Here is a 25,484-nt window from a genome sequence, read left to right as displayed (position 1 = left end):
GATTCACAGTTCTAAAACTGTGAACCAAAAACTCACATCACATTTCTTTTATGAACCACAAATTGCTTTTCTGCCACATATTTGATGTGCATTGATTAGCACAAATGTTTCATGATGTTTGTTATTAAATGATGAGGAAAAAACAACAACTTGTACATTCAATTTTATAGAATGCAGCTATCAGAATGTGAGGCTAAATTACAAAACAATTTGCTTGATTTTGAGACTTGATGGGATAGTTTACTTAAATGTAAATTCTGCCATCATTTGCTCAGCCTTCACTTGTTCAAAACCTATTTCTTTTGTTGAACACAAAAGGAGATATTTTATAGAATGTTGATAGCTGGCAGTGGCACCTATTGACCATAGAAGTCAACGGGTGTCACTGACCAGCATTCTTCAAAATAACTTGTTTTGTGTTAAACAGAAAAAATAATAAACCCCCATAAGGGTTTCCAAACTATCTAGTACTCAGATTCCAGTTCATTATTGCCTTTTCTAAATGTTGTTAATCATTGCACTCATAATCCTCTATTTCTAGTCTGTAAGTTTCACATCTGGCACTGGAAGTCAATTAAAAACCAACTCTTATGTGATCTCTTTGTTAGTGTGCTATGTCATTTAAATAAGTGTAAATGTTGACACCCAAAGCTTGGTGTGAACAAAACAGGATGAGTCTGCTTCCAAACTGACTCTGATGGGGTTTAACTGAAAGCTGAACACAACACAATCATTTAAATGAGCCATAAAAAGACTTGGTTACAATATGAGACCCTAAAAAGGACAGAATAAAGAAGCATACCCGTTTCTTTCTTGTCATGTTCATGATGCTGCCATTTACGGTTCAAGACCGGCATCAGAAACTCATCTCCTTGCTGCAGATCTTCATTTATGTGTGATGGAGGAATTCCTAGAGTGGTTTTGACAGCTTTACAGATTTTATACGGTTGTCATGGGCTCTCAACTGGTAAACATTTCACATTTATACACATAAAATGACTGCATTTAGCCCAGCTCACAGCGTTTTTCTTTTTCCCAAACGACAAGATTGAACACAATTTTCCTTCATGTTTTCAAGTTGTCCATGCCTGTGGAAACAACCCAACTGTGAATCAAAAAGATGACAGAATGTGGGGTAGTTAATAAATTGCAATACACAAGCTAAATTGTGCATTCACTGTTGATTCAAATTACGAGCAACCTTAAATTCACCCATAATGTAGGTAAGAGGGTAAACCAACGTAATTTCAACAGTAAATCAACAATGATAGTAAAATAAGGTGACAATATTAATGTTGATGCAATTTCAAAAGTTATTCGACCATTGTACCAGACATTGTTTCAACTTTAATTTAAAATTAAAATTCTTACCAAGGAAGGTCTTAATGTTATTTCCTTTTGGATTTTTTTATTGATTTTTATAAAAATTAGTACTTTTTTCATATTTTCCAAGTAAAATGTCCTGTTATGACTTCAAATAAAAAAAAAAATCTACTTGTTCGCTGATAATCATGTTGAGTTAAGTAAAAAAAAAAAAAAAAAAGATTTAATCGTACAACATCCAGCTTAATCTTATGAGGAAACAACTATTTGACATTCTCAAAAAAGTAATTCTTCTGAAAACGTAATTTTTAAAATGTGGTGTGCATCCAAACTCCACCCTTAATCCCAACAATCATTGGGAATGAGTAAATAATACTAAAATGAGACCATACAAATTGTATGTGTACTTTTTGGGTGTATTTTTAAGGTTTGGTTGTGTTTATAAGATGAAAAGCAACATGTGCTCACGCTTCACTTGAATAAAATCTGGTTATTCTTTCATACATCTTACTTTGATTATATACTGCTTCTCAGCTAACATGAAAATGACTCTCATATTCCAAGGTTTCTCCGAAAGATCGCCCTCAAGAGGCTCTGATTGGTCAGCTAACATAATGTGCTGTGATTTGTGGATCGGCTCCATGTCACCAGGAAAAGCGTCAGGCCTCTAATAGCATGTTCTGTGCCTCTGCTGTGTTACTACTGTCAGTCAGAGTAGCTGTTAGGCGCATCAGTTGGACCCTGAATCAGACAGAAAATGAAGAGCACACAGCTAAACCTCACGTCTGTTATCTAAAATAAAACCTGACAAGTGTCTTCAGAATAAGCGTGTGTAAGTACTATGAAACATTCACATATCTTTTGCGAGTTTGTTATTTGAGATGTAGAATGCAGGGAATGCGGCCGCATAGAGACACTGCAGCGCTGATGAAGATTGTGACTGTTTACAGCAGTTTGACTTAAATTGAAATTGTAGCTAGTGCCAAACAGCATTTCCTGTTGTTTACATCCTTGTTTTTATCCCCGCTACAGCATACTTTTAAGGTAACCATAGGAATTGTGCATGTAATAGATCAACAGCCGCGTTTCCACTATTGCGCCTAGAGCGATCGAACCAGTGCGAGCCAAGGCCAATCGCGTTTCCACTATCACTTCCGGGGCCTAATTGGGCCACAGCAGGGCTTTCTCGGGGCTAGCAGCCGGCATTTTTTCGGCCCGAAAACCTTGGGCCAAAGAGGGCCAGCTGGGGCTTCGGGGCAAAATGAAAGGAGAGGCGGACACTAGTTTTCTGATCGCACACCAGTACATGCGCGAAACAAAAAAAATAAATAAGGGAAAGAAAACATCTAGCCTTATAGGCTGGGGTATTTTTGCATATGATCGCCCTTATGTTTCCCTTTTAAATGTAAGGCTGTTGCATAAAATAATAAAGTTTTAATTTATAAGTGACATTCTTTGCTGTGTCCTCCTTGATGTTTCAATAACGCATAACAATCTTTACACCATATTAAAGACACAGCAGACAGTAAAGGTTTTCAAGAGTTTTTGGCAAGTTTAAAAGGTGTGTTTGTGTGTGTTTAGATGCCTGTATGTGAATGTGAGACCAAGCAAAAGAGTGCTCCCTTCACAGCTCTGTTGATTCAGCGAGCCGCTTTTTTAAAAATGTATTTGTTTTGGAGATAATACACAATATAAATACAACAAAAAGACAAAAAACAAATGATGTGTCCACTTTTGCAGACTCAAAACAAGAGTGTCATATCTTAATAAAATAATATGCTATATTGAAATCATTTAAAGAATTACAAATATCGGATATAATAAAACTGCATTAAATAAATAAACCAATATAAAATAAACAAAAGCTAGCTATCACAATTTAGGTATATGCAATACATAAATCAAACCATTTTAAAGCCATATTAAACTTTAATTTTACAAGGGCCTCTTTGAGAAAAAGATTTTAGATATTTTCTTAAAACAGTAAACCACGAAGAAGGTTTGAACTATTAATAAAGTATTTGGATACAATGATATTAATCAATTCGTAAGAACAGAGCTTTTTTTGGGTGGGTGAAAGCAGAAACTAGGCTACCTTTTTTCTGGCTTCCAGTTCTGCACGGCGCCTCTTTACAAACTCATCGGAAAAAACTGTAAATACAAAATGTGTTCTGTGTCCTTAAACAAGTGTTTGGTTTTATATGATGTGGTAAAATTTGAAAATTAAATTTTAAATACATGTAGATCTTTATTAGTTGATAGCTGCTGAGCGCTATATTTTATTACTTGCTCTTATGTGCTGGAATACTTAACACTTTCCTTTACTTAAGATCACAGAATAATATGCAACGTATAGCCTATAGGAAAAAATGAATCTGTTTCAGGTCTCTCCGGAGCATGAGTATGCTATAAAATACATTTTCTACCGAGTTATTAACAGAGAATTTCTGTCGTTTTTTTATTATGTATGGGTGCGCTCACTGCGCTCGGCCCCCTTCGTTAGTGGCGAGACCACTCGATATTTGATGCCAACAGGCTGTCGGCAAGTAAATGAATATGATGAATGAGAACACATAGGCATGTGCGTATAGACATACAATGTAATGCTGTACAGTAACGTGTCATTTGTTTGTTTCGGTTGTCTTAATTTTACTTTCATGATGATGTGAAAATGTGCTTTACCTGTCTGATTCCTGCTGTAGTGGGCGGGTTGTGTGACGTTTGATTCGGGGGACATTCTGAGGGCGGAGTTTGCAAGACGCGCTGCGAGCTACTAAACCGACAGTGGCAACGAGACATGATTTCAGCCTCATTGCTCAACCTTCTGGGTTGACCCAACATTTAAAAAGCAGCTATTTTGAACAAATAACAATAGTAACAGGTTGTGGCTCACAATCCGCAGCTTCGTCTATTATGGTTGGAAGATTTTTTAGCTGAATCCAGTGCTGAACTGAGAGGGCTCTCCTTTGTCAAATGCTAGCTATTTAGTTTTATAATTCTCTGGAACATAATTAAAATTAAACTGTAAGCACTTCTCTCTTTATGCGTCCTTGGAACACCGAAACACAGAAACAGAACAAGCTCTGTAAAAATAGCGTTTGGATGGCATTTTAGCGGTCTCTGCTATAACATTACAGCACCTCTGGACCACTCCTTTAACATCATGGCTTTCGCCCTTGAAATTAAAGGTGCTATTTAATTAAAATTAGTTCTTCTTAATTTAATAATTAGTTAAATTATGCATCTGTGCTCTTCATTATTTTGATAAACATAAAATTTGCCATCATAATTCAATCAAATACCATAACCTTCTTTGCCATTTGAAAATGACTTCATTTCTGGTCACATAGGATGCCTTTAGGGCGGGGCTATCAGATTGTCTCTCGTTTCTGTCATGCATTCATCCATTTCTCAATCTTCCTTCCTTTTGTAAGCAACACCATTTATCCAACAATCCAATCAGTACCCAAAAAACAAGATCATGACCCACCTTCCTTATTTCAGGACTGTTTAAATTTACTGTACATCACAATATTTTAAAAAAGGACAATCTTAACTTCTGTTTCATGGTGACCTCAGATCAGAAGAAAATAAGATCCTCTTTGATAAACCTAAACAACGTATCCCTCAATATGCGTGCACAGCAAAACAAACACATTCAATAAAGACTCTGCAAACACCACATTTTAGTTATGCTCTTTAATTAGTCCTGGAAAACATGTAAGGCAAAATGGTCACATCACACACAGAAGCGTTATGAACTCTACGGTCCTCATGACCACACGCAGTCCAACCAACCCAGAGTCAAGCACAGAAACAGCAGCACTTCAGATTCTCGAAATTAAATGGAGAACAATCTGATGGAGGGTTTTTCCAGAAACAAACAACATCAACACAAACAACCCGTGGTGCTTCTCTGACGTGTGTGGAGGGGGGAGGAGCCTTAATGCTGATGAACAGGGGTGGGGCTTGAATTTACAACCAATCAGGTATGTAAACTGGTGCCTCTGATTGGCTCTTTAGTCAAAAAGCCGATACTTCGCAACTTGCGATGTTTCCGAAATGTCACCATGCATCTTCGTTCTCGCAAGTATGCATTTGAAAGTGCATCAAAAGTGATGTGCGCAGCTTACGTTTGCGAGACAAAGTTACGATGAAAATGTGGGAAACAGTCCACATCGACTTGTTGCTTAGTGTGTGTGCCAGAAAAAGACAAGGCAAACACATCTGCTGTATAAATGTTGATTTAAAAGTTTCATTTCATTAGCATAAACTAATCAGTTAATTTCATTGTAGGCACAACAAACTGCACTACGTTTGTGTATCTAACATAGTAAATGAAGTCTAGGCGTGATGCGATTAAGCGCTGGTTAAGGCTGCTTTTGTGGCAGGAATTCTGCACTCTGAGGGGCGTTTCCTGTTCTGGGAAAGCTATTGGATTGAGAGACTGAGGAAGGAAGCAGCTAGGCTCGATCTGAGCCTCTCTCTGGCTCCCAGTCGCACAATTCCATATCCACGAGAGACACACACACACACCTGCAGCTGAGCTCATTGTGGAGCCGTGCATGCTCCAAATAAAAAAGGAAGAGGAAGAATACTCCAAACCATCATCCCATAATAATGTTGAAATCTTGAGAGATTTAAAAGAGAGCATTCCCAGCCCAGATGTAGTTGTTGTTGGGCGTGTGTGCTCTAAATTGACCCAGCAGCATATAGCGTTAGCCAACTCAGACAGAACTAGGGACAAAACCGAATTAACAGCTGCTCTGATGTCATGAGCAGCCGAGATGAGTTCCAGAACCGCAACGTCGCAGCTGGATCATCTGTAAACGAAGACACAGCAGGGTTTCACTTGTGAACAGGGCTCTAGGACTAGTACTCAACATTAAAAGGATAGTTCCAACAAAAATGAAGACTCTGTGATTATTTATGCACCCCCATATTTTGTTTCAAACCTGTGTGAATTAATCAAGTAATCATTAAATTAAGTCAATTGCAGAATATTCATTCTGGCATAAACCATCCTTTTAAGACCATGACGAATTACTGTACATTCGCTGAGCAACAAAAATAGCCAGCAAATGCTTGCAGCTTAAATACTACACCCAACATTAGTTTGTTCTGACTGCTGCTGGATCTTTTTGTCGGGTTACCACCGGTCATATGTTTGCAAACGTGCTCAATTACCTACAAACGCTCACATGACACACAAAAGTGCATCCGTAAACAACAGTACACCTGATCTGGGGGGGGGGTTTCAGATCAGTGGGAATGAGAATTCAGCCCTTCAGGACAGCAGAGCTGAGACGGTATTGGGGATGAACTAATGTCTACGTGTGTGTGTGTATATATGCATTCGCTTGTAAACATGCGTGGAGGCAATCTGGTGTTGGTCTACGACTGAGGCACAGTGAGAACGAGAGGTTTTGCATGGATTCAAATGTTAGCGGAAAACAAAAAAACAAGTCGGAAATCAGTCAGCACCAATAACATTCAGGGCATAGTCGACCACACACGACAGGAGCGAATTCAGAATCTCAAGATCTTTTTACTGCAAGGTCATTTTGACAGTAACCACAGACGTTTAGGTTTTTTTTTTTCTTCATCTTTCATTGAATTTTTTTTTTCTCTCTTCAAAACAGTAAGCACAGTTATAGCGAAGGTCACGCCTTCACGAAAAAGTTTGGCACACTCGGTCAGGACCAACAAAATCACATGATTCATCACATTTTAGAGGAACTGCAGCAAAGCCTTTTGAACTCAAATCTACTGAAATGCAGACCACAAAAACAAACATACAGAACAAAACAGAACCAAAACACAAAGAGGACGGATATTTTTTCACTGAAGTGTTAGTTAGGGTTACTTGGTGCTCTGAGTCACCATCCACAGGAACACAGGAAGAGAACCAGCGGAACACAACAAGAAACTCAACCCCTCGGATCCGGAACTAAAAACCGAACCGGGATTTAGTATGTGACTCTTTAGACTAGAACAGTGGTTCCACTCCCGTCCTAGAGCATTCTAGGCCTGGACGGATTTCTGCACTCATATAGTGATTATGTAAACAGGAGCATGCATCAAACAATGCAGCCTTGTGAGCAACTCCATGCATGTTCAAACATTTTTAGAGACGCATAAAGAGTGAGTGTGTTGGTGGGAGAACGAGTATTGAAACGGAAGGTCTGAGTGAAAACCTGGATCAGGAACCAGCTTTACTGGAGGATCAGGAGTGGAAACAGCATTCTCTATAAGTGCAAGCTGAGTGCAAACGATAGCAAACCAACGCAGGCCGTTGATGGGGGCCGGAATATTCAAGAGTTAGAAACTGACGGAGGAGAAGAAGAGAAGACGGTTAAAATGCCAGACGGTAGCATAAAGGTAGCATGAGGGAGGTAGAGAGACAGAAAAGAAAGAACATTTGAATCTAAATCCGACAACAAACCTGAGGACAAACGGTCAAATACAGAAACACACACACACACACTCACTCACTCACTCAAACAGACTTACATATAAAAGAGGGGGTCTGGTTTTGATTCACAAAAACACTCAACGAAATGAACCAGACTCACGGTGTGAATAGAAAGAGAGTGGTCAGCAGGTGTCTTGAATGCTTGAATGATAGCACTGCAATGCATATAAATCACCAGTGGAGGCAGCAGATCACTGCTCTCTGACAGACAGGGGAGGAGCCAGAGGGTTTGACTGACGGGTCTAAGAGAGGGTGTAGAGGGAGTAGCCACATTCCTCAATGTGCTGAAATAAAACCACTGTAGTTTCATGAAAAAAGCAGCCGAGAGTGCTTGTATAGGTCCGCATGGGACTGTGAGGGGGTGAGACCTAGCTGTCATCCCGAAGTAGCCAAGCTGCTGTTGCTATGCCAACCTCTATGAGGAAAAATGATACGGACAGAGTGAGTTAGAGAGCCATTCAGACTTAAATGTGAGCTGCAGGTCAGCATGATCGCGTGGTAAACCATCACGGGGAATGAGAGGCGGAAAGCGTCAGGATCCCGAGGAATCCTGGAGGAGGCTCTGGAATGAAAGGCCACTCCTGTCTTTATGCATCCACATCTGATAGAAGGCAAAACGATGGGAAAAAGCCTGGAAGAATGTTCTCTATAATTGGTCCTGCTTGCCAAGCTAGACTCATTAAAACCCTGGCGCTTACCGTTTTAATGACATGGCACATTGATCAGCTGAAGCCTAAAACACCCTTGTTAGTAGCGTTGGCGGGCTGTTTGTGAATTTGGTGCACATGTGTGCGCATGAAAGAAGCTTGTTGTCCCTCTCAGCCAATCGGAAACCACCCTGACTCCTCCGTAGAGGGGCGGGGCTTGAGTGCATGTCAGTGAGTCTGGTCCAATGGGAGGGAAACAACACAAACAATGGGAGTGTAGGTGGGTGCTCTTGTTTTTTGTGCGCCAAGGTGGGCAGAAAAATATCACTTTTGATGACGTATGGCAAATTAAACAAGCGCACTCACTTCAGAGACAAAAAAATAATAATAGGGAATGGAAACCCAGTCTTCACAGCAGATACGCAAACACACGGAGGGGTGTAGAGAGCGAATGAGGTGCTTTTTGGTTTGCGTCTACAAAGATAACAAAGACTTCAGTGGAATACAATTACTTTTCTTGTTATAGTGCATTAGTTTGGCAGGAATAAGGTTAGAGGATATGAACTTAAAGTGTGCAGAATACGGTTACTTTGTTATATAATTCAAGAGTAAACACTGCGGTGATACTTATAAAAAGGATAATACTGCCCTAACACACCTCAGTGGCGTGCAGTCATACGAAAGAGTTAGAAAGGCCGCAGCAGAACTGGGAATAAATACTACCGGGTTACAACAGAACAAGAACAAGTGGTGTGTTCCCTTGCTGTATAGTGTGTGTGTATGCATGTGTGTGAACGTAAGTGGAGTGTGAATTGTGTTGAGTGACAAATGCAGATCTAATGTCAGGAATCACCTGGGGTTAAGCTAATTACACTATACACCCCTCCATAAACACACACACAGAAACACACACGCACACATACACACACTCAGACGACTCCCAACCCGCTGACACAGACAAAAAGCAAATCCACAATGTTTCTCTCCACTCAGTTCTCCTCTTTCTTGACTTCTTCCTTCTTTTCTTCCGCTTTCTTGTCGTCCTTCTTGGCCTCTTCCTTCTTCTTCTCATCCTTTTTCTCCTCCTTCTTGGCCTCGTCCTTCTTCTTGTCTTCCTTCTTCTTGTCGTCCTTTTTCTTGTCGTCCTTCTTCTTGTCGTCTTTCTTCTCCTCGTCTTTCTTGGCCTCCTCTTTCTTCTCCTCTTCTTTCATGGGCTCGGTGGTGAGGATGATTTTGCCGATGTTGTTCCTCTCCTGCATCCTACGCATGGCATCACCAACCTGAGATAGAAAGAGAGAGAGAGAGATTGAGAGAGGGATTGGTTGAGGGTGTGGATGAGGAACGGCAGAGAGAGCAGCTTGACTGGCCATCTGCTGCGGTAAGAATATCTAACAAGCTGTTGACAGTTGATCTAATACTGAACTTTACGCATGCATGAACGCCATTTATGAGATTGCATGTGTCTGCGATGTAGTAGACCTATACCGCGTAGCCACAAGCCATTAGATTTAATGTCAATATTTTCTAGTATTGGTATTCTAAAATAGTATTTTATTACATAAAAAAAAAAACATGCGTCCCGGAATATTTGAGACGTGTACTATGGCTATATCAGAAATCAGCCCTTATTTCATCATTACCTATGTTTCCACCCAAAAATGCAAATTCAAGAGTTCACACTTAGCTGATGATTAATTATAAAAGCTTGTTTGGCATGCTGTCCTGGGAGAGAGCCCTGAGCTCATGAGATCCTCGAGCCCAGGGCTCCCTCCCGTTGCAAGGCGGGAGGGGAGTTTGAGCTCAGGTAGATCTCAAGAACTCCCCTGCTGTAGCAAGTGAATGCTCTTGAAATTAATTACTAACTAGAAGCGTGTCTATGTTGGCAATTTGGATTGTTCAATTGACTTAATTGCATGTTTTTAGGCGGTGGGAGGAAACCGGGGAACCCGGGGGAAACCCACGTGAGCACGGGGAGAAGTGCAAACTCCACACAGAAATGTCTGCTAGTTTTGGTGAAGCCAGGAACCAGAGACATTCTTGCTGTGAGGCGACAGAGCTAGGCACTGGGCCACCGTGTCACCCGTCTAAGAAGGAGGAGTAGGGGAGGAAGGGGGGACTCTTCAAAACGAAGATAGCAATGGAATAAACCCCAGGGTATTTATAGTAGTTTAGGAGTCATCTGATTGGATCGTAGTGAATTAGATAATGCGGGTCAGCTGCTAGCAATCATAAGCACGTGATCCTCTCGAAATTTGTTTATACATAAACTTCACTTAAATTTATGCACAAAACTGGAATATGGCATAAAAGACGTGCAAATAAAGCAGCGTTTCCAACCAATGAGTCAAAGCAAACAAAATCACTACCAGATTAACTGGTGCCAAATATCAACAGTACAAATGGAATTTGCTGCGGAAGGAGAAGCCGTGTGAATCTTTTCTTCATTTAGTAAATTATTTGCGCCTCAGAAGACAAATGCAGATGAGCAATGATCAGGTGGTGGCGTTTGAAGGCTTGAGACGCAGCGCACAGATGCTCTTGACTATTCTGGAGGTCATTAATAATATAATAACACTAATACTGAAACGGTTACGGAATTTTAGAATGGCCAAAACATTTAAAATGTTTTACAATGTGCACAGCCTGCTGGTTTGTCCATTCACACATATATTTATCATCACATGATCTGTTATAACAAAATCAAATGACATTTTTTAATGCCCATACTGGAATTTGTTCAGTAAAAGTGTTTCATCATAGTTGATGTGCATATTTTCTTATAGAATAAAACATTTTTCTACTCAGTTATGCCCAAATGCAAGTGGGGCTCTAGCGTCAAAGCTTGACGAAGGGCGTGTCTGAAGTTAGGGCTGACGTGATAGTCATAGCCAATGAAATAAGTCCGCAATCAGCTACTGTCTGAGCTGGGGTATTTGCATAAAGAGATCTGATTGATTAAAGCTTCCATTGGCGCTTGAAAAGTTGAGAAATCCCAACTTCTGCAGCGAGCAATGCCACTGAAACAGCGCCGACACACCTACAATTCAGATCGGCAATGCTTGACGTCACCCATTCAAAGTGAATGGGAAGCGTTGACGCTGACGTCCCATGTGAATGTGGCGTTATAGGTATACGTTTTTTTATGCGCATCCAAAATACGCATACAATTAGGTGGAAAGAATCATAGCTATTAACTGTGCCCCCATTAGTCTACTAATATACTTCACTTAGGGAATTTGTATTAACTAATTTCGAGAAGAGCAAGTGATATGATTGAGCACAGCTGGTCTTTCATTTGTAATCAGTAATAATCCAATCGAATTGACCCAAATCTACAATAAATAGACCGATTTTACCCTACTGTCTTATCTTCGTTTTTAAAAAAAATCCTCCTTCCACCCCAGCTCCTTCCTTATCTTAGGGGAGCTCTTGAGACCTACCTGATCTCAGACCCCCTTTAAATGCTTATTGACTAGGTGGGAGCCTGGAGCTCAGGGTTCTTTCCTGGGACAGCATGTCAAACCTGCTATTAAAGCCAAGCATATCTAAGTGTGAACTCTTGAAAATCAGTGAATGAAAATGAGTGAGTGAATTTTTGTTTGTGCTCTAAAATCGATTGAATTAGATTTTCAACTTCTTGGTCAAACCATATGATGGTTATTTCACACTTAGCGAGCGGTCTATTAGTGCTGAAAAGTGCTTGAGTTTTCTCATGTATACACTCACAGTGCATTACAGGAATTCTCTAGCCGGTAGGCGCTTATGGGTTGTACTCTTGTTATTGTGGTGCATTGTGTGTTTAAGTGCAATTCAGAACGTCCAACATGGTATCGCTTATCACAATAGTGCACTAGTTAAGGGTACAGGGGGGCGATTTCAGATACAGCCCACATGTCCTTGCTCTTAAATGAACAGACATTAAAATTCACAATAATCCAATTACTTGAACTTAAACTGTGCTTACTGGAGATATTAAATACAGAACAAAATTGAGGGGTGACACGGTGGGTAGTGATGTTGCCTCAGCAGAAAGGTCGCTGGTTCGGGCCCCGGCTGGGTCAGTTGGCATTTCTGTGTGGAGTTTGCAAGTTCTCCCCGTGTTGGTGTGGGTTTCCTCCGCATGCTCCGACTTCCCCCACAGTACAAAGACATGCACTACAGGTGATTTGGGTAAACAAAATTGGCCTTAGTGTATGAGTGTGTGTTCCACTGTGGAGACCCCTGATTAATAAAGGAATTAATCCGTAAAGAAATAGAATGAATGAAAAAACAAACAAAATTGATAAGAACCATGGATAGATGGATGGATGGATGGATGGATGGATGGACGGACGGACGGACAGACAGACAGACAGACAGACAGACAGACAGACAGACAGACAGACAGACAGACAGACAGACAGACAGACAGACAGACAGACAGACAGACAGACAGACAGACAGACAGACAGACAGACAGACAGACAGACAGACAGACAGACAGATAGATAGATAGATAGATAGATAGATAGATAGATAGATAGATAGATAGATAGATAGATAGATAGATAGAGACAGACAGACAGACAGACAGACAGACAGACAGACAGACAGACAGACAGACAGACAGACAGACAGACAGATATACAGATGGATATAAAGATATATAGATTTCCTTCTCCAAGTATTCACTGCATCTCATCTAGTCTCTGTTCGGTTCACCTGTCTACATCTCTATTTACCCCCCAGTTCACTTCTCCTTTACTACTCTACCTAACAACCAGTACCACGGCAACAGTGAGTCATCTCCTAGCAACGGGAAAAAGCAACCTGGCCCTGACGATTGACTCGTGGACACACTGAGGGAAGAGAATGAGACCGGAAACCAGAGAATAAACACATGCTTCTCTCCCCCCTTCAGCTCAAATCTCAAAGAATGGCTTCACCACTTCACAATTCCTCACATGAATCTTCAATAACACCCAAGTTTGATGAGGCTGATAAAAGGCGGGATCGTCATAAAAACATCAGCTCGCACTCGCAGTCACTTACTGTATGCAGGAAGAGACGTCTCCATAGCAACAGCAGAGATAAGAACGCAGAAGAAATAATAGGAAAAGATGGATGAAAGAACGAGAGAGGGACAAAGCAAAGATGCCTGATCAAAGGGTGGAGAGGAGCACAAGACGTGGATGGTGCTTTAGGTGATGATCGTGGAAGTTCAAACATAAAGATTTATCAGCTCATGGTGGCATCTGTCTGATTTCCACATCTTAAAGTAAATACACTCACAATTACACTTATCAGCCCTCTCTGGACACCTTGGTAATTGGTTATTCACCAAACAAACATATGAAGAGAGACTTCTATTCTTCCCAAATACACCACTACTAGACATAATTTTTTGATAACTTGAAACCTTCATTAATTCATTTTTTTATTATTTAAATGACTCAGAAAAACTTTACCATGTACTCAGAGAGGATGAAGTGACATCTAAAATATTTATATATGCACCATCCACACAATAAGAAATGGTTAATCTTAACTCATGTCTTATTTAAATCTACATTTTTATTTTTGTAATTTTTATAATTATGAGAGATATTTTATGTTTTTATACATTTTTTACGCTTTGTCATTTATTTTTTATTCACAGAATAAACTATTAACTTGATGTTAGTGTATTTTGGCCTGTTAACACTGAGTGGTAGGGTGTGGGTCTGTACAGGTCACCTTTATCAGACTTGCGTTTCCACTGCTAAAAGGGTACCAATGGTACTTTTTTGGTGGGCATGGTGTATGACAAAGGTTCAGTCTACGTCATTCTCGCTCGAGGAAATGTCACATAAAAGGTTTACAAGTCGTTCACACATCTTATGAGAAGCACTTCTGACAAAACAGATGCTACTGTAATGTCTGAAATTCTATAGAATAAATAAATAAATGCAACTTATATGAACACATACAGCCCCTTAAGGCTGATTTATACTTCTGCGTCAAACACCGGCGTATGCTACGGCGCTGACGCATAGCCCTTCGCCGTGGCCATCGGCGTCGCTGACGTGCACCTCTCAAAAAATTTAACTACACGTCGCAACGACGCGTAGCGCAAGCTCTGTGATTGGTCGGCTTGGTAGCACTGACGAGTCTGGGCGGGAATGAGAGCCGCGCGAATGGCGCGAGCGATTGTTTACAAGTGTGATGTCCCGTGAAGGATGGAAAGTTTTGTTATGTGTTTACGTCATAGTTAAAGTTGTTGCACGTCCGCCGGTTCCTGCCTCAAAATGAGCGAGTTTGAGTCACTTGTACAACCAGGAAGTGTTCAGGAAAAGCAAAACAGAAGCGAAGAAACTCGACACAGAGGAACATTTACACCTCACTGCCAACTAGCGTTTCGGAAGTGTTAATGCAGACCAACAGAGACAGCGCGCAGAAGTATAAATGCACAGCTGCGCGCGTTGCCTGCGCCGTGAGTTACGCCGGTCACTTGACGCAGAAGTATAAACCAGGCTTTAGGCTACATTCACACTACGAGGCTTAGTGCTCAAATCTGATTCTTTCTCAGATCAGATTTTTTTGCATGGCTGTTCACACTGCTCTTATAAATGTGGCCAATATCAGATTTGCAGTGTGAACAGATCCTGTTCCTAAACTGACCCGCATGCAAAAAAGTGCATTACAGAGAGCACAAAATGTCTAATTATGCACACAATGTGTATACTGTATAAAGTAAACATGTTGTCAGATCATGCTTATATGATTATTACCCTTTTCACAGACAACCGTGGTGTATTTCATGAACTGTAAATAGTAGTAGCAGAACAATCAATGTGTATTTTAGCATTTGAGACCTAAAATAAGTCCCTTGTGATTGAAAACACTGATCATTTGTGATTTATGACAACAGCGGTGCGTGGCGCTCTAACCAGTAGTGTAAGTGAACTCATCAAGGGTTAATGAGCTGTGTATTTCAAAATAGTGGTTCCTTGAGCGAGTGACGCATCTCTGTAAACCAATGGTGTTCAGTTGCACGCCTTACTCCACCTTTTGGTATCCTTTTGTTGAGCAAAACAGTTTTTGTTTGTGGAAACAGGCCATAGATATTTTACACATATTTAAAATGCTTTTGGCAAAGAGCCATAATGCTAATAAAGTACCATTACTACTAATAATCTGTAAGGCTTCTGAATATTAATTGAAATGTCTACATTCGCTTGAACTGATGTGTTAAAATCAAAATATGAATGGCAATACATAAGTTAGTCCAACACAATACCAATGAAAGATGCATCAAAGACAGTAGTTCTTTCAATTCTTAATGTAAGTGAGATTTTCTCAAATGAAATCTAAAAATATCCTAAAAATCTAAAACAAATTGCTTAAAATACATATTTAGTTGCCCCATTGTAAAATTTGGTTGCAAATGCATGTAGAGCATAGGTCTCAACTTCCTGGACGGCCGCAGCTCTGCACAGTTTTGTTCCAACCCTGATCAAACACAGCTGATACAACTAATGACTGTGTTCATGACTCTTTTGAACACCTCGATTATTTGGATCAGCTGTGGTTCATTAGTGTTGGAAAAACTGTGCAGAGCGGCGGCCCTCCAGGAATTGACTTTGAGACCTATGGTATAGAGGGTTGAAAATATTTATTTAGTTAGAAAAATTCCATCAAGGACAGATTCATTCACCTGCTCTAGGTGGTAGGTGGAGTCGATTCGGGGCTTGACCTTGCCCTGCCTGTACAGGTCCATAACTGCCGTCATGGCCTGATCGATGAGCTCGGTCTCAGAGTCCAGGTACCCCAGATGAAATCCACACACCGAGCGGTTCCCTTGGATCAGGCTCAGGGTGTGAACGGAGAACTGCTGGTACCAGGTCTTGGCCACTGCAAACAGGTTCTTCTTCTGGCCCGCCAACATGTTAGCGGCACCTGCAAGCCCAAAGACAGATAGAAGAAACATGTCAAAAATGTCAGGTCAATAATTCACAGTGGGTTCCCTTGAGATTTTCCAACAGGGTTTTACAATAGGGATTTGTCATCTGTGATCAACATAATTTGATGATACTTTTATGCATATTAGGCAAGAAATTAGAATTAAGTTATTATATTTGGTAATAATAAAAGCAAATTGATAAAGTTTGAGGTGAGAGTCTGTGGAGTTGGTTTGCTGAAAACAAAACATGAGAGTATTGTCTTATATTATTAGTATGTGCTATGAGTTGTGTTGAATTAATTTAAAACACCCATTATAAAGAAATAAGCAGCAAAAATGTGCCATTTTGAACAAATTTTTGCACCACCCTATATACACTACTGCTATAAAAACATTTTCCATTACGAATGCTTTAAATTGATTAAGGGGGTCATTTTTTTTATTGATTTGATTTTTGAAACTCAAAAATTTCTTGCTTGTTTAAAAGCAACTTTAAAGCCAAGTGTCTGAAATGACTTGAAAATTAAGTTGTTCATCACAATATTACTTAATGCTGGGATAAAATCCGAAACAAGTTTACATTATGACCCTTTAGCCCACCCACCGATTTGTGCATTGGTAGGAGCAAAGTAAATACGAGTGATGGAAACCCAGGATTACTCCAGCAACTAAATGATTGAGATGCCTTGGAGGATTACAAGACGTGCAGTGCCAACCAAGTTGTGCAACAACAATCTCTTCCTTGTCTGCCTTGTGATCCTAACACTGTCTACACCAGACACAACCAATGCTGCATCACACTGGAAGTCCATTTCTCCGGCACTTACGGAAAGTCAGCACATAGAATGAGGCAACAGTTTACTGCCGGGAAGTTGCAATGTCGCATCCAGTGCAGTTATACTCGAAACACAATGTAATGTGTTGTAATGTTTCATCACTCCACTTGTAGACACAAGAAGAGTGAGTTTGTTTGCTTCTGTGCCTTTTGTTATTTATTGTTTGACACCACCTGGGTGTTTATACATTTTTAGAAACCTAAATGACACATTATTTTCAAATCAAAGAAGAGGCAATCTATTATTTCTAACATGCAAAATGGCTACCCAGACACAGCAGTAGGGTGTTTACTACCAAATCTTGAATTTGGCATGCTTATCAAAACAAATGTTTTAAAATGACTCGTTTAAAAAAGCAGTCAATGATGGTACGTGCATGTGCATGTTACAAAATGTTTCTGTAACACTTGATTTTAAGTACCAATTCTCGCTATTAGGTGGCTTTTTACCTGCCTATAAGTTATGTCTGTTTATTACTTAAACTTATAAAGTCCGTACTGTGCATGATCTTATTCGACATTCCAATCCAATCCCCACTTTAAACGTTCAGTGAAATTAAAATATCTTTTTTAATTTTAGCATCAGTATGTTAGTTAAGGATATCTATTGACCTTATTCTTCAAGTATGAGTGAGCGCATCCATTGGAATCATTTTGGCTCGACACATCCGGTCTCATTCATTTCCATTGATTTTTAGACATTAAAAACAGATTGTTAAGTGAATTGATGTTGCAAACAGATACGTCCTTATTATATCCTTCTTTTATGTATAGTCATGAACACGCTTGTTTATAGAGCATGTAGTTTGACCATTTATTATTCCTAGTCATTTCTCTGATCGGAATCGGAAGTTCTAAAACAATCGCAAAAAAGAGCACATTTCCACATTTACGAATAAAGTCAAAAGCTTGTGTGCAACAAAATAATGACAAAATTCGAGTTTAGAAGTAATAAAATTGATATAAACATCTAAAGCTTGCAGTTTTTCACTTCCGCCTGAATGGATCAATATTTTGTTTTGTGTTTTCAAGTCACCTCAAACTTCAGTTTCTCATTAAATCTTGACCAATCAAATGGATGTCTATTTTCTGAAATACACCACTTCTTTCAAGAAGCTTCTTATTTACTTTTCATTTGATGCACTTGAGCTTAACCACACACTGGCAGAGCTGTGATAAAACAAAACGCTATTAACTGTTTTATAAGAAAAGGGAGGGGCTACTCTATGTTCCACCCTCTCTTCATGTTTCAGTTGAGATTAAGTCAAACGTCAAACAAAAATGCTAATTTCAAAGCACTTGGCTGGACCTTTAACTATTATTAAGCAGCAAATTATGAGTTTAAAGTGTAAGTCATAGATAATGGTTTGTTAATAGCAGGAATTGTACCTTAAATCCATGTGAAATCAATTTACATTATTGTTCTAGTGCACATTGTTATTCTTTAGATAGACAATCAAACTGAAAACGTGTTTTGGTAATCCTTAATCAAAATCTGACCATTTGCAGTTTGATGGCAAATTCTTAACCACGCCTCTTATACTCTCATGTCCAAAAAGAAAGCCCCGCCCCCTACCTAATATTCAGTTTCAGCTGGAAGTACATCAACATACAAAAATAAAATAAAAGTTCACGCAGACTTTAAAATGAAGTGTGACCAGTGTTTCATTTAAAGGTCACCTACTTTACCCCTTTTTCAAGACAGTAGCTTCTGGGGGAATTTAAACAGAACATAATATAATAGCCTTTTGCAAAGTTACACGGACTACTTGTAGGTTAGTATTTATTTCAACATTACTATGAATAACGTCATGTCTTGGTAATCATGATGTTCCACCACAAGGGCGCTGAAGATTTGGGCCATATGCATTTAAGCATGTAAAATGTTTCAGAGTTATATTGTTCTCTAGAGTAAGATGGGTCTCTTGGAGACAGAAAGCCAGGGGATTATAAATGCAAGCAAGACGTTGTAATTCAGAAAAATTGGCTCTTATGCCACAACAATTCCACTGTGCTCCTACTACAAGTTTTTTTTTTTTTGTCTTCTGACATTTCAATGTCTTTTGAGCTGCTGGTCTTCATCTCCTTATGCTCTTGGCTTGTTTTTTCTTTTTGAGGATTTGGTTTTATTGTCATTTTTACTTTTGGATGAGTGTTGTCCTGTAGATGAATGTTCTTTGTGATTTACTTGAGTTTGATGAAGCACAGTCTGACTTTGATGATCAACACACTTTGTATTTACTGGAGTTTGAGATTTTATTTCTTCAAAATTTTCATTTATCCATGTCAAGCCTGTCTGAAACACGACAGACTGTAGTTTTGGTTTCATCACAGCAGCAAAAGTCTTTTCCGATTTAAAGAACGGGGAATTCTCTACAAGTTTGCGAGCCTCCAAATAGCTCACCTTCTCAGTGCACTTGATTTTCTGGATCTCTTTTTCTTTAATCCAGGTAGGACAGTCTTTGGATGAGCTTGGATGTTCTCGTGCACAGTTGCAGCGCTTGGGTGTGCTTTTTTTTACATTGCTCACCATGTTTTTCTCCTCCATAGTTTACACAGGTAGGCCTGTTTTTGCAAGCAATCAATCCATGTCCAAACTTTTGGCAGTTGAAACACCTGAGTGGATTAGGTGTAAAAATGTCAACATTGACACTCAAGTATCCAATTTTAATCTTTTCTGTAGGTAGAGGTCTACTAAAAGTTAGGATATAGGTTCCTGTTTTTATGAAATGATGTTCTCTCATGATTGTGATTCTTTTAACATGTATTACATCTTGAGGCATTAACTCTGTAGTAATATCAGTCTCTTTCATGTCTTCTAGCTCTCTGGTACGGATTACTCCTTTGCTATGATTTAAAGTTGGATTGTGAAAAGTTTTCATAGCAACACCAGCAAGCACATTTGCACGTAGTAGGTTTTCTGCTTGGATCTTTTTGGAGCATTCAACAAGAATTTGTCCAGATCTTCGTTTTTTTTAACATCTTTCACTGTTCCAGAAATTCCAGAGATGCCATTTTGAATAACAAAAGGATACAATTTAGAGAGTGGCATTTCAGATTGTAGAGATTCTAGAAGTATAAATCTCTGCCAGTTTTCACTTCTGGGGAGTAGACTGATGCCATTTCCAAAGTTACAATCCAAGTCCTGATCCGATAATTTTCTTTTGGGTTTCGTTTATTTGACATTTTAGTATGATTTCAGATTCATCACTCTTACTCCTCACCCACCTCGGAGCCCAACAAGTGGAAGCACAGAGCCGCGGATCTCCACCGGGTATACATCAAGGATATAAGAATGATCTACTCAAGCAGGCATATTTAAAAATATGCATTACTCAAATGACCCTCAGCCAAAGCCTTCTGGAAGTTTGCTAGATGTTTAAAAATGTTCAATAATCTAGGGCAATTCTTGACTAGCCGATTGATTGGACCGGGCCCTTCCAACCTCCCGTCTGAGGCCCCGTTTACACTAATGCGTTTTAGTTTGAAAACAGATAAGTTTTGCTACGGTTACACCATCCGTCCACAATACGCTGGAGTTTTCGAGCGCCGAAAATGGAGCGTTTTGGAAACGCTGAAGAGGCCGATTTTATTCTAAAACGCTGCTGCTCTATCTCAGTGTGGATGGGGGGAAAACGGAGACATCTGAAAATGGAGGCGGGGCTGCAGACATTTGCCTCTTTGATTGGGGCTTTTTCTCAATATTAAGTAGCCTCACACACAGTTCTGCATCCTCTAGTTGTAAGTTCAGACTTGCGAAGTTTGATATGGAAAACAGACTCCCGAGAACATATGTACTGTATAACCTTATTCATTTTGATATTAACAACTTAACAGACAGCAGAAATGTTGAGACGTTGTGCTGCATATATGAGCGTCATCTTCACTGCATGCGTATTCATAACAAAACGAAGCCTAACATTACAGCCTCCTTTTATTTACATTGAAATTACGATACCCTCTCTTTTACTGAATATTAGTTTTAATAATCAATAATGGCCATTATAAAAGTATAATGTACAATAAGTTTATACAATATAGGAAAAAAGGCAAGCAATTACTCAATATACAGAATGTACGTGGTTAGATTAATTATTAATTTATCTTTGCGCTCAGCCAGAAGACGTTACCTGAGAACAAGTAATAGATTTAAACGACCAAAGTAGGGGAATAAGTTGTTAGATATAGACAACAAGATGAATTAAATATCACATTTAGCAAATATAGTAAGATTAGATCCAGCGGGAGATCCTTGATGAACACTCTCATCTGGGTGGATGGGCTGCAGCGCATGCCAGAGAGTGTGTGTGTTTGAGCCACGTGATGTGCGTTTTCAGTGTTTTGGTGTAGAGGGAGAGCTGTTCAGAAACGCTGGGTGAAACGCTAGTGTGGACACGAATCGTTTTCATTCTAAAACGCTGTTTTAAAACTAAAATGCACTATTGTAAATGGGGCCTAAGTGAAATAGGAGCCAAAGTACTGTGTTGGATCTGCAATAGTCTCTACAGTTAAATTTCAATTTTCAAATACCAGGATCTCTATTTCCACTGACACGGGTGACAACTCACGTCTGAAACAAGTTGTCCCATTTGTCGGCTCTTACAATCAGCAAGGAGGTGCTGGGGACCTGTTCTACCTCGGGTCCCCACTGGGGTCAAGATTCAAGAGAAGTCTTTAATGTCTCCAGAATGTGTCTGTAAAGATTCAGCTCAAATCACCCATCAGATTTATTAGACCTTTCAGAACATTAGAATGTTCTTCTCTGAACACTATTTAGCTGTTTTTGTTGTCTGTGCCTTTAATGCTAGTTCTACCCACCCACCATTCTGAGTGTGCCTTAATCTCCGCTTGGGCTGTGTCAGATAAACAGTACAGTGACAGAGATAAAGGAAGGAGATCTCACATATGTTTATGAGAAACACTACAGTAAGAACTTTTCCAATAATTACTTGATGTATTTGTTGTGGAGTTGTAATGATGAGTCACACGCAATGTTGTTACAAAGTTCATGCACACCGCCTGGTTTAACTTTGCACTGTTTTTGAATGCAAATGTAACCGGATACACATTAATATCCACTGCTGTATGGATATCCGTTATGTTAATATACAAAATAAACCCAATTTAACATCAGCAAACTGTATTTAGGCGTCTTCTTTTATAATTGTACTAAAATGCGGCTGTGGTGATAAAGACGGTAAAATAGCTGTAATTCATTACACACATGCACTGTTTTAAAAACATTCTTGATCACATTTGATGATGACTGATGATCACAGAGAGCTGAAAAGATCTTTTAATCCCGGTTGCTTTGCGGACGTCCTGTCTTGTAGATATGATTATATGCATTACTACTGAGGTATGTTAATACGCAGCAGTCAATCAATTCAGTGGGCAGGGAAACTGCACTCCTACCTTACATTGCCGTCTGCCTCAAAATGGGAGAAATTTGGATCCTCTTTTAGCATCAGGAAATTTAAAAAGAGGCTTATTGTCTTTATATCACTCCAATATGACTGTGGACACACTATACCTACACACACACCTCTGTCCAAACAGCTTACAAAAGATGCTTTTCATCATAAGTGCCCTTTATAATAAATGCTGTTTAATGGTTTCCCCAAGAGTATTAATGTAGTAATATAATAATTCTGCTGCCAATGTATGATTACTTTTATAATCACGTAATCCATAAGTAACTGTAATCTGATTATGAGCCATGACATGATTACATAATGCTCAGTATAATAAGCAATGCAAAAGCCCCTTAATAACAAGCTCTTTCCTGTTTGCATCCCATTGTATTGTTGTAATTTTCTGTCTTGAACAATGTGCGCAAATCAAACCTAAAACAGCACACAAAATATCACAGTTCCCCCATCATACCACCCATCCCTACGTCCTAGCATGTAGAAAAATGCCTTTGTGTGTGTGAGCCGAGCATGATCCCCGAGCATGAATAGATATTTTTGTGTGAGATTTCTGCATGTAAAATGTGTGTGTGCGGTTGACCGAGGCTTGAATTACTGCTTAATGGCTCCCACAGTGAGCGTTCTTCATTTACAGAGGAATGACATGCCTCTCCAGCCCTCCTTCTCGCTCTCTTTTTCTCCGCTTTTTCCAACACTGCACTCTTTGACCCGTCTTCATTCGCTCACTGTCCGCACATCCTCTCACGTCGCTTCCCATGTCTGTCACTCCCTCGCTTGTCTTTGCGCGATTATCCACGTCCTCTTTCGTTCTTAAACCACATCGACCCTCTCTGTTCACTTCAAAGGTGGCTTATTAGCATGAAATAAGATAAGAACGCCACATATTGCGAAGACAAAGGATATCAGGCTAAATTACACTCTATAGTACCATTAGCGAGAGGGAAATGAGAGTATAAAGCGATGACAACCCTCTCTGTCCGTGTCCCTGCTTCACACACACACACTGACACAAAGCGAGCTCAGAGTTGGCCTGTGATTTGGACCTGACCCAGTCTGCTACATTCGGACACTTTCTGGGTTCTGTGTCAAATAGAGGAGCCATTGTTCTGATAAAGCAGGATAGAGGAAGAGAGCGAGCCCGAGAAAGAGATGGAGGGACAAAGACAGTTGGGTGGGACTACAGGACGCCATGTTGTTTAAGGGGTCTCGTTCCGGGTATTGTGTTTTATGAAGTTGATTTACTGTTGTACGTCACTGTCAAGCTATTCAAACGTGTCTGTTGGGATTTAGTCAATTTTAACCAATTCGGTTTTATGGACTGGACGCCAAGTCGAAACTAGTATTTGGTCAAAGTGACCTGAAAGTGAGTGTAGTGGGTTTAAAGTGTCCCTCACCGTAGCTGATGAGCTTTCCCATTGGTTTGAGCAGGTTGTAGCCTTTATGGGTGTCAGAGCCTCCCAGAGGATCCAAAACAATATCCAAGCCTAAAAAACAAGAAAAATACACATATTAACACAAAAATTTACTTTTTACATTTAATATGCTTATATGAACTATATAACGGCAATTAAGATTTTAGAGGCTACCTACTATGCCTCTTTTTACATGATCTATAAAAAGTATGTCAAAACTTCAGCTAAAAATAACACACAAACAGTTTTTTATAACTCTTTTGAAACTGTACCTTTTAGGCTTTGTTCCAAATTATGCCATTTTGGTGACTGTCGCTTAAAATGCAAATGAGATTGTGCTCTGTTTAAAAGTGGGCGGGACTACAAACGCAATTCAAAACAGGACTAACATTGTTTCTGGATTAAACCTAGGATGTCAGAAGATGTGGTTCAGAAGAAGGTAGTCTATGGAGGCTAGAGTGTTTCCTACGCTGGCTGAGAGAGCTTAGCGTGCTACAATTTAAGACACCTTCAATGTGCTTTGACTATTGCTCAGTAAAGTTGTAGGTGATTTTTGGAATGTGAGGTTTTTGTTTGTTTATTTTAATACCCAGATTCTCGTGTCTTTAGTATTTATTAGCCTAAATAACCATAACCTAAACAGCTGGGACCGGCACAGGTGTCAAATCCATTTCCTGGAAGGCCGCAGCTCTGCACAGTTTAGTTTCAACCCTAATTAGACACACCTCATCAAACTAATTGAGTCCTTTAGGCTTGTTTGAAACCTACAGGTAAGTGTGTTGAAGCAGGGTTGGAACTAAACTGTGCAGAGCTATGGCCCTTAAGCAACTGGATTTGACACCTGTGTGTCAAACATTTCTGTTGTGTTGTGAGAAAATGCAGTGTGTTTTCATTAAATGTTTGTATTATGAGAAAATGCAGCATGTTTCATTAATTTGTTTGTGTTGTGGGAAAATGCAGCATGTTTTTTAAAATGTGTTTACTTGTGATTATTTGCAGTATGTGTGCTGTCAAACTGATGTTTGACGTTTTTTATAATTGCATGTGTTTTTTTTAATTGCAGCACGTTAAACTCTCTCAGCCACTGTAGATTCCACATTTATAATGTCTCTAAATTGCTGTCAGTGTCTTCAGTATGCGAAAACTCTATTGGTGTAGGCTGCTTCTCACTCATGGTTGTTTTTACTAATGAGGCAGAGATCATCAATAATGGGCAGGGCTTTCCCCCTCTGATGACAAACAAAATGATATGTCAAGGTGTTTCAGACTTTTTTTTTAATCTCATTTTATTTTATTTTATTTTTTTCACTGTTATTATAAAAAAATATAAAGTTAATACATTTATTACCATTAGAGGCTGGCTATATTTACACATTCTTGTCACACAACGGTGTTTAAATCCATCATAAAAGTGATTTCAGCAAAAGAGGTCCCGTTAA

General features: G+C 39.6%; 1 protein-coding gene and 1 long non-coding RNA gene across 2 annotated transcripts in view; one reads left to right on the top strand and one right to left on the bottom strand.

Annotated features, from left to right (window-relative positions):
- Positions 1-6,851: 6,851 nt before the first annotated feature.
- The window catches only part of vat1 (vesicle amine transport 1), a 57,444-nt gene continuing 38,811 nt past the window's right edge, over positions 6,852-25,484 (bottom strand). The window contains 3 exon segments of the mRNA NM_001007051.3: positions 6,852-9,725; positions 16,121-16,362; positions 24,028-24,117. Coding sequence (NP_001007052.3) covers positions 9,435-9,725; positions 16,121-16,362; positions 24,028-24,117 — 623 coding nt within the window. The 3' untranslated portion in view covers positions 6,852-9,434.
- Positions 9,371-16,362, top strand: LOC141381174 (uncharacterized). Its single transcript, XR_015480636.1, has 3 exons — positions 9,371-9,823; positions 13,174-14,404; positions 14,944-16,362. It is a non-coding gene; the product is annotated as an uncharacterized LOC141381174 (long non-coding RNA).

Source organism: Danio rerio, chromosome 3 (genome assembly GCF_052040795.2).
Source record: "Danio rerio strain M-AB ecotype USA chromosome 3, GRCz13ab, whole genome shotgun sequence".
NCBI classification, from domain to species: Eukaryota; Metazoa; Chordata; class Actinopteri; order Cypriniformes; family Danionidae; genus Danio; species Danio rerio.
Note: the sequence above shows the minus strand (reverse complement) of the source record. Positions and strands in the feature narration are given on the sequence as shown.